General features: G+C 47.6%; 1 protein-coding gene across 1 annotated transcript; it reads right to left on the reverse strand.

Annotated features, from left to right (window-relative positions):
* Positions 1–329: 329 nt before the first annotated feature.
* Positions 330–4,847, reverse strand: LOC307234350 (transcriptional repressor scratch 1-like; the record flags this gene model as incomplete). Its single annotated transcript, XM_080006039.1, has 2 exons — positions 330–1,057; positions 4,733–4,847. The coding sequence occupies 2 exons, from the start codon at positions 4,845–4,847 to the stop codon at positions 330–332; spliced, it is 843 nt and encodes a 280-aa protein (XP_079862165.1).
* Between the last annotated feature and the right edge of the window lie 4,627 nt (positions 4,848–9,474).

Genomic DNA, 9,474 nt, shown 5'->3' on the forward strand with positions numbered 1-9,474 from the left:
CATCCAAGAATAGGCAGAGAAAGAGGAGAAAAAAGTTTTTTGTTTTTTTTTCAAGGAAGTGCATGCGTAGATCAGTTAAATCCTTAAGCGGGAAAAATCTCAAGGAGGAAAATTGTGCTATATTTATCATCACCCCCCATCTTGTATAGGCGGGAAGTCGTGGTTGGGGTTAAGTGAGGGAGGGTGAGTGGAAGAATCAGGTCGTAACTTGACCAAAAATAGATTGTTCGTGTTTTTGTGGTTCGGTCTGTAAGGATAATGGCATAACCTGCATCTGCAGTTTGATCTGTTGTTACATGTTCGTCTATCGGGGGGGGGGGGGGGGGGGGTCATGCATCGAGGGGGCTGAGGGGCGAGAACGGGCCTTTGAAGCAGGCGGACTCGTAGTGCTTGTTCAGGTAACTCTTGAGCGCGAACGTCTTGTTGCAGCGTTTGCACTTGAAGTGCTTGAAGGCCGAGTGGGTCTGCATGTGGGCGCGCAGGTTCGAGCGATCGGCAAAGGCCTTCCCGCAGTGCGCGCACCCGAACGGCTTCTCCCCCGTGTGCGAGCGCATGTGCCCTTGTAAAAGCCACGGCCGGCTGAAGGCTTTGCCGCACACGTCGCACTTGTGCTTCAGGTCGTGCGTGAGCAGGTGCATGGCCATGGCGGGCATGGACACGTACACCTTGCCGCAGGTCGGACACTTCTTGGCCATTTTGCTGTCCAGCGAGCGATGCGTCTGTTTGTGCCGGCTCAGGTTGGAAGACGTGGCGTAGGTTTTGCCGCACTCGTTGCAGGTGTGCCTCTGGATGGTCCGGGGGCTGCCCAGAGCTTTCCTCCTCGAGCGTCCATCCGTGATGAAGAAAGCGTCCACCGAGTAACCCTCGCTCACCGCAGCGTCGCCGTTGATGTAACCGTCGGTAATCTCCGATCCGGGACTGTCGGGGGACTCGGAGTCGGGCGCCCCGTAGTCGCTATGGAGACCATCATAGAGGGGGTCCGGAGAGGGAACCTTGATCCCACCGTCACTCTCACCATCATACACACTCGGGCTGATGTAGTCACTGATGTAGCCAGCTGCAATAGAGACAGAAAACCACCACGTTAAAGTTGAAGAAGGGAGGGTGAAAAGACTCAATTGTTGTGAAATGAGTAATCCTGCTTTGTGTAGTCTGGACAGGTAAAACAGACGTGTACAACCTCCAACTGGGAGTTGGACGTTAGAAGAATTTTAAAATTATGTTATAAATGTTGACCAGTTAAATTCTAGTTTGCTTTTTTTTCCTCAAAGAAATGTAGAATAATATAAAATGATTCAGGACAGGAGTGTGCGGTTAAGAATTGAGGAATTTGAGACTAATATAGGAGGATCACACAACAGCATGCGTTGCGTGTTTTTTTTACATAAAGGGACGAAAATTTGAGTCCTGTTCAGAGTTCAAAGAACAAGATTTAAGAAGAATGAGTGATAAAGTACATTGTTTTATATCTGCTGAATACATGCAATCTCACACGCAGCACAGGGACTAAGTGCAGGATATAAATTATTCAAAACCCTGGGTTCAGTCAACCAGCAACTTGTTTCCATCATGTCCTATGTAGAATTGCCATTAAGCTGTTATCACCACACAGCATGGACGAAAACAGACGACAGACAGGACTTCTTGAACGCAGAGAAAGAAGCAAGTCGGAAGGAAATCTGAAATGTATTATTCATTGTTTTAACCGAGCCATCAGAAAAGTTTGAATGCCTTAGGAAGTGATGCAGAGACACGGACATGGATAAAATGATATAGTGTGTATGATCATGTGGTACATGTAGGTCCATGCGGAGACCACTTACCAACACCCCCCATCAACACCCCCCCCATTCCCCCGAACCCTTTCTTTTTTTCTCACTAACCCGTGTTCTTAGTCCAAATCCCCAAAAGGCCGTCTTAAAATATTTTGTCAAAAAAAAAATCAAGTCAGCATGGCCTGACCCTGGCCTTCGGGCTGCTGCTTTAGCAAGCGACCAAGACAGTATCAGCACTACGGACAGCGCCTGTGCAGCACAGAGCTGTGGCTTGAAACGTGATGGTATGTGTTGGGCCTGGCTATGATCCTCCGCGGTGTTTTTATGGAGTTTGTCAAAGGCTGGGGTAGTTGGAGACTAACAAAGAAGTCTTTATTATCGTTATGAAATTCATTACAAACGCACACAAAGCGGCCCAGATAAACGATGGCACACAGTTAGCTCATTACCAAATTCTCTGAATGCACTAGATGCTGTAGACCTGCTATCGACAGTGGCCCGGCTATAAGACTGCACAGGCCAGAAAGCAAAGCAAAAAGCCAATTAATTTGCATAAGGCGGATCAAAAAGCCATAATTGTGTGATACATAGATTAGATGATGGCTGAGGCTTATTTCTCTTTAAGTCAGAGCTTTCCCTTCCCTGCATGCTCCCAATCTCCGGGGTAATTTGAGAGTGGAGCGGAAGGAGCAACAAGCTTCTTGTGACACCTCATATCAGACTCCTATCTCAGTTAACAGCCTGTTCTATATCTGCTGGCACGTCCCGTCTGAATACACTCCCATCACACGGAACGCAGAGAACACGGGTGGGAGATAAATTATTCCGAGCTGCCGGTTCATTCATCCACCAACTTGCTGCTTACAGGCTGTGTGTTCGTGCTGTAGATAGACTGCGTGTCGTAGCAGCATTCAAAAAGCCAGTTAGGAAAACAGAAACGGGGGAATCAGAGGCGGGGTTATTTGCGAAATTCTACTTAGATGACGTCTCATGTCAAAGCGTCATCGTCATCGTCATCGTCAGCCCAAAGAGAGGGAAGTTGCAGCAGGAGGAGGAATGCACAGTCAAATGCAGTAACGTGTCGATGGTTGCGGTCTTTATTTATGGGGTGAAGGCATTTTTGTCGGACGTACATTTACTTGCAGTCTGTAGGGAAGTTTGCAGCATCACCTCAGTTCAGGGCAGAATATTATTGTCCAACGATTCAATGGGCCATGATGCGTCAGCCTGAATTCAACGGTCAATCAATTAATCAACACGCAAACGGCGTGTATGGGGAGGTGAATTTGCACGCTTGTTGAACAGAACAACAGGCCTTCATACAAGCAGTCTCATTGAAGATGTCAAGACAATGCGTACCCAAAATGTAAAGGTCTGTATTGACAGCAGATGTCCTGACGAGTCATCGTGCAGAAAATCTGCCAAGACGGCAAAAAAACTGAGGGCATGCTTCTGCAGGAACCAAATAAGATTCAAGTGACAGGGATGGTTTCCCTTTTTTCTAGACGCTGATATAACGACATTACGAACCACTATCACAACAAGAACTAATAGAGGACTCAAACCTTTTTTGTAAAGTAAAACCCTGAATACGATCACAATATTTTTTCCCTCAGAACAGGCTGATAAAACATTGCTCCGATTCTTTTAATGTCAGCAAAATGTGGTTTCATGTTGAAACCTATACGTCCTATACACACAAGGCAAGCGGACACAACGGGCACATTCAGCCCATGTGAACATTTCTATCCACGTATCATCTTCCTCTTATCTCTTTTGACCTTAACTTGCGTGGCAAATAATCGCCAAGACTATGATCCAAAATCGATAATGTGCGACATGATGGCTGATTTAGTTGCTTCCTCGATTGACCTTTCCATCTAAGTGATTGTGTGACCTTAGTCAGAGGCTATAGTATAACTTAACACAGGGGCTCCTAAAGTGGGGTCTGCGGCCCCCAGAGGTCCGGGAGGGAAGTGTAGGGGGTCCGGACCAAAATTATTATTATATTCGTATATAGTATGTGAATATTTTTACATGGTATGTATAATATAGGTAAATGTATATATTTATACATAGTATAATATAGAAAACATTGTTTAGTATAGTATAGTATAGTATAATATATATTTGTATAGCTGTATAGTTTGTATAGATGGTTTGATTCTGTTGCTTTTGACAAAATGACACAATGTAATTTGATGTAATGTAATGTAATGTGTAACACACAGACACACGCGCGCACGTGTGTGTGTGTGTGTGTGTGTGCGTACGTGTGTGTGTGTGTGCAATTAAATAATTCAACTTCACCAAGTTTGGGAACCCCTGACCTAACATAATTATAGAATGCTTGATTAAAATTAGTTTAATTGTCCTTTGGATCCAGGTTCTTTGGCTGTAATCCCAGGACATCTCCGGAGAGTTTGCATTTTGCATGTACGTACATCCTCTACACTAAAGGTTAACTTTAAATTATGCGCACTATATGTATGCATGTTTGTGTGTGTGTGTGTGTGTGTGTGTGTGTGTGCGCGCGCGTGTGTGCGTGTGTGCGTGTGCGCGCGCGCGTGTGCGTGTGTGTCGCAACATTAGAATCTATTGAATCCACCTCGAAGTGTCTTTGCGGTGCAATGTCAACGGGGTTAACTGCACGAATTCTTCGGACCATGAAGGATCCTCACAATCCTTGTGAGGACTCAACACGGTCCTCCGGGCGTCTTTGCTCCGCAACCACTACACAGCGGGCTCACAACATTCCACACCATCAGCACTTCGGACTACACCAGGTTGCTCTCACACACGCAGGGTGGTGCAAAGAAAGGAAGGAAGGGAAATCCCCGATCATCCATGCCCCTCCATTCGGTTTACATGTGTTTGAATGAACGCACTCTGAACACCTCCGAGCATTTTAAACGGCACTTCAGGCTGAGTTGGGGCATGCGTCGCTCCGACCATACCTTTGTCGTGCAACCGCAGGCTGAGGTCCGACCCGGGCCGATAGGCGTTCTCCAGATCCGCGCCATGGGAGAAATCATCCAACTTCACCTTCTTCACCAGGAAGGACCTGGGCATGGTGCCGCAGGTGTTCGCCGCTCCGCCACGCGCACTTGCCGACGCCGACACGCACGCTCACCGACGCCGCCGAGGGGCGCCCGCCTTGCCAGCGCGACAAAAGGTGGCGTTCCACCCCGACGGAGCGAGGGGAGGGTGGTCCTCCGTGAATAAAGGCTTTCGCAGCTGAAGGGGTGAGGAAAAAAAAATAAAATAAAAGAGGAGGACGAGAGGAGCGAGAGGAAGATTAATCCACAAGTGATGCCAATCCGGGTGGTTTTTTTTGGTGTGTGTGCGCAACTTCAGCAACGGACAGCTCCCGCAGCTCCTGCCCGGGAGGTCCGCTGCGGAGCGGGGCTCTCCGGATCCCCTGGTTCCCCGGACCTCCGGCGGGTCGGCGGGAGGGTCGGAAGGCGCACCCCGGCTCCCGGGGAAGGAGCAAGGAATGGGGTGGTGGATGGAAGGGGTGGAAGGGTGGATGGATGGGATGCGGGGGGGACGATAGAGAGACGCGGGGAGGGAGATCTGGAAGCTGTTGAAAAACACCGCTCCACTTGTCCCGGCTCAGACAGCCTCAGTCCCTGTATTAATCTGTATTAAATTAGGCATAACTGCCTCCCTCTCTCCCTCTCTCTCCCTCTCTCTCTCCCTCTCTCTGAGAGCCTCCACCAAGTGCTCCGTCCTGCGATCAGCTGTTGGCATTTATAAGGCGCAGTGAGGGGAGGAGGGGGTGGGGAGGAGGGGGTGGGGGGGGGGTGGAAGGATGGATAGACACAGAAATGGAGGGGATGGAGGGAGTGCTTAATTTAATCCATCCCACATCCCCGAGGAGCGGCGACTGGCGCGCATGATTTATTGAAGCTGTTATCACCCCCCCCCTCCTCCTCCTCCTCCCCCTCCTGCTCCTGCTCCTCCTCCTCCTCCTCCTCCTCCTCCTCCTCCTCCTCCTCCTCCTCCTCTCTCTGTCTTTCAGCATCCCTCTCTCTCCTTCCTTCCTTTCTTTCTCTTTTTCTCCTATTTTTTTGTGCGTGAGGCAAGGCGCCATGTTTAAGGGAGATAAGAATGGAAATTATGTTGGGTTTTTTTTTTTGTTTTTTTCCGAGCACTCATCGATTTGATTCAAGGGGGATTTTAAAGTGATGTCCCATTCTGATGATTTTGAAAGGACTGATTTTGTTTTTTTTTGCTAAATTGGTCTCGTGTTAGTTAAGCGTCTTCTTTGCCTCTCGTATGATTACATGGATATTCTGTGGCGGCCGTCGCCGTAGCCTGGTCCGGGGACCCCCGCCGCCCTCCCCCAGGGGTCCTTCAGGAGGCTTCAAGAGTGAAATTATTAATAGTTAAACCTCGCCATTATTTCATTTGCACACTGAATGTACAAGGATGACATCATTTCACTTACAGACAGGTAGAGAAGTTTGGACTTTAAATCGAAAAGTTCACAGGTTTGGGTCCCAGAGACAAAAATCTTATCCTGTGGTGTCTGCGGCCAAGCGCACATCAAATTGAGGGTCCTTGATATGAGAAAGGGTGTGAATCACCGTTCTAGGGTATATTAACAAGTATTCTGCGAGTCTCAATTACCATTAATGAGGCCCCAAAGGCAAATAGGTGTGGGCCAAATGGAGTTTACAGCTAGTGTTCTACACAGAGGTGGAGGAATAATTTTCAGCTTCCGGGGTCAAACTTGGTTCACTTAACAGTTTAAAGCCAAGGGTACGGGACCCATCAGGATGACTGTGGCCGTCATGGGGAGGGCGCCGGACACGGTGTGATAGCGGCAGAAGGCATTATGATTAGGCGTGATGAATTGTCATTATTTCACGCTGATGAAGACAACGAAGAAGACGACCCACAAAGGAATCTGGGTCATTAAAGGTCTCTGCAGTAAAATCAGAGTGCCATGAGAACCACGCGCGTCCCTCGTAAAAAAATGGATTCATTTTTTTTTCCCATTACCCCTATTAATTTATCACTCAGAGGCACTGTGTGTGTGTGTGTGTGTGTGTGTGTGTGTGTGTGTGTGTGTGTGTGTGTGTGTGTGTGTGTGTGTGTGTGTGTGTGTGTGTGTGTGTGTGTGTGTGTGTGTATGTGTGTGTTGTTGAAGTGTTTGACATTGGGTTCTGTCTCTCAAAGCATTATGCATTCTTCCAGTTTAAGGTGTGTGTGAATATCTGTGCGTGTTTGTGTGTGTCTGTGCGTGTTTGTGTGTGTCTGTGTGTGTGTGTGTGTGTGTGTGTGTGTGTGTGTGTGTGTGTGTGTGCGTGCGTGCGTGCGTGTGTGTGTGCGTGCGTGCGTGTGCATGTGCGTGTGTGTGTGTGTGTGTGTGTGTGTGTGTGGCGTCCAGTCCATCTGTTGTCCTTAATAAGCAAAGAGCAGCTGACTGCCATTACCTGGAGAGAGGCTTGGGGAGGACCAATTAAAACACACACACACACACACACACACACATACACACACACACACACACACGCGTGCACATACAATTCCAATCATTGCTATCCGACAGTCTACTGAAATAAAAGACAGTATTAGTACGATGATCTTCCATGATCAGAGGCCATGTAAACACAGCACCTAATGACGATTAATACACAAAACACCGAGTGATCAGAGGAATTTACATAAACAGCTAGCTTTGCAGCTTTACACACACACACGCACACACACACACACACACACACACACACACAAACACACACATGCGGTCAGATGTTCATCTAACTGTAAAGCATTTCACACATAATAACCATGACATTTCACTGCAGTCCAGCGCTGCAGAGTCGATTGGTCCATGAGTAATCGGAATCGGTTTCCATCCCCGGCGTTAGTCACACATGCGGAAACTGTTTGCTAGTTAGTTGCACGTGACCTTAACCCAAAATCATCAACGCGACGTCCTTCCGTAAGCATATCAGATTCTCGAATTAACACCGTGATTCTATTAGCGAACACGGTGGAGTGGAAAGGCTTGCGCACACAGCGGCCAGACAGTCATTTGCAGAGCATGTAAAAGCGAGCGCTGCAGCCAAAGCTCGTCAGCTGCAGCTGCTGTTATTCCCTCATTACCTTCACTTACACTGTACTTATTACCCCCATTCATAACTCATAAATACGGACAAATGCACATCTGTGTAACATTTTTCATAATTTATCTCCCATTTTCAAACAACAAAACCCAAATTCAAGATGTTTTCCCTGATCGTCCGAAGTACGCCGGTCGATGCACTGAACAGGTCACGCCACAACTTTCCTCTCTATGACATCGCTGTACTTTATTCTTTCGTGACTTTATAAGTTGTGTGCCATCTTCGCCGGGTCTCCGTCGCAAAAGAGATTTTTAATTCCGAGCTACTTCAGGGTCGAATGAGGCCACGTTCGCACTGCGAGCCGTCGTGCCCAATTGGCATTTATTGCTCGGATCCGATTTTTTTCTTTTGTTAGGCTCTTCACATTATTTTTTTGAACATTTTAAAATATCGGATTCCAGTGTGAAGGGGTCGCGGTCCCGAACTGACCCGCAAGTGGAGAAGTAACAAAGACGCCACACGCAGCACGCTGTCGTACGGAAGTAAACATGGCAGACAAATGCACCGCGCCCTGGCACGGTTTCATTCCATAAGGAAATATAGTAAAATAAAATAAAAACGCAATGCGCGCAAATTGCGCGCCGATCGCTCCCTCAGAGGACACACACACACACACACACACACGCACACACACACACACATAGACATACACACACACACACACACAGTATTTTATATCCGGTGCTATTCATAAAATGCGGCCTGAGTTCTCTCTCGCTGGGTTGGCCTATTTATCTATTTATCTATCTATTAATTATTTTTCACTCCCCGCGCTGTAGACACTGCTTAACAGTGGGGGCGGCCGCGGTGCGCCTCGTTCTGCTCGCCGGTCCCCAAGTCGGGAGGCGAAATTCCGAGTTTATTCTCAAAACACAGAGGCACTTTTTTTTTTTTTTTTTTTGCGCCCCCTAGCCCGTGAACATTTTGTGTGCTGTGCGGTGATATGGTGAAAAGGTTGGAATCCCCTGCTCGAGGGTGACGTAAAAGTCGCATGAATCCTGTTTTGACTGTTCAGACTGAGGTGGCATTGCAGAGGAACCTCTATGGGATTTCGGACGGCGTATGGAAGCGGCCCCAATCTGAATTGAAAAGATCGAATTCCGTGTGATTTGTGCTGTTCACACTGTTATGAAAAAAAAAAAACTCTTCTAAGTCACATATGAGGAAAAATAAATCGGATTTGGGCCACTTTTGCCTGCAGTGTGAATGCAGCCTCAAGCTTGAATAAAATACAATGAAATATTTTTAGTGTATTCCGTCTTCACAGTGCTTTCATTACAGAACTTATAGAGTCACACTGTACAAAAAGTATTAAGCCACTCGGAGGCTTGGACACTACTTTTTGTCTTTTGTTGCCTGAAGAACCGTTGGCGCAGAATGAGGTGATCGCTCCACTCTCCTCACGCAGTGAGATGCAGGTTGTGTGTTTTTTGTTTGGAGGGTGCATGCATGTGTGTGTGTGTGTGTGTGTGTGTGTGTGTGAGTGTGTATGTGTGTGTGTGTGTGTGTGTGTGTGTGTGTGTGTGTGTGTGTGTGTGTGTGTGTGTAAACCTGTGCTT

This window comes from Zeus faber (genome assembly GCF_960531495.2).
Source record: "Zeus faber genome assembly, chromosome: 8".
NCBI lineage: Eukaryota > Metazoa > Chordata > Actinopteri > Zeiformes > Zeidae > Zeus > Zeus faber.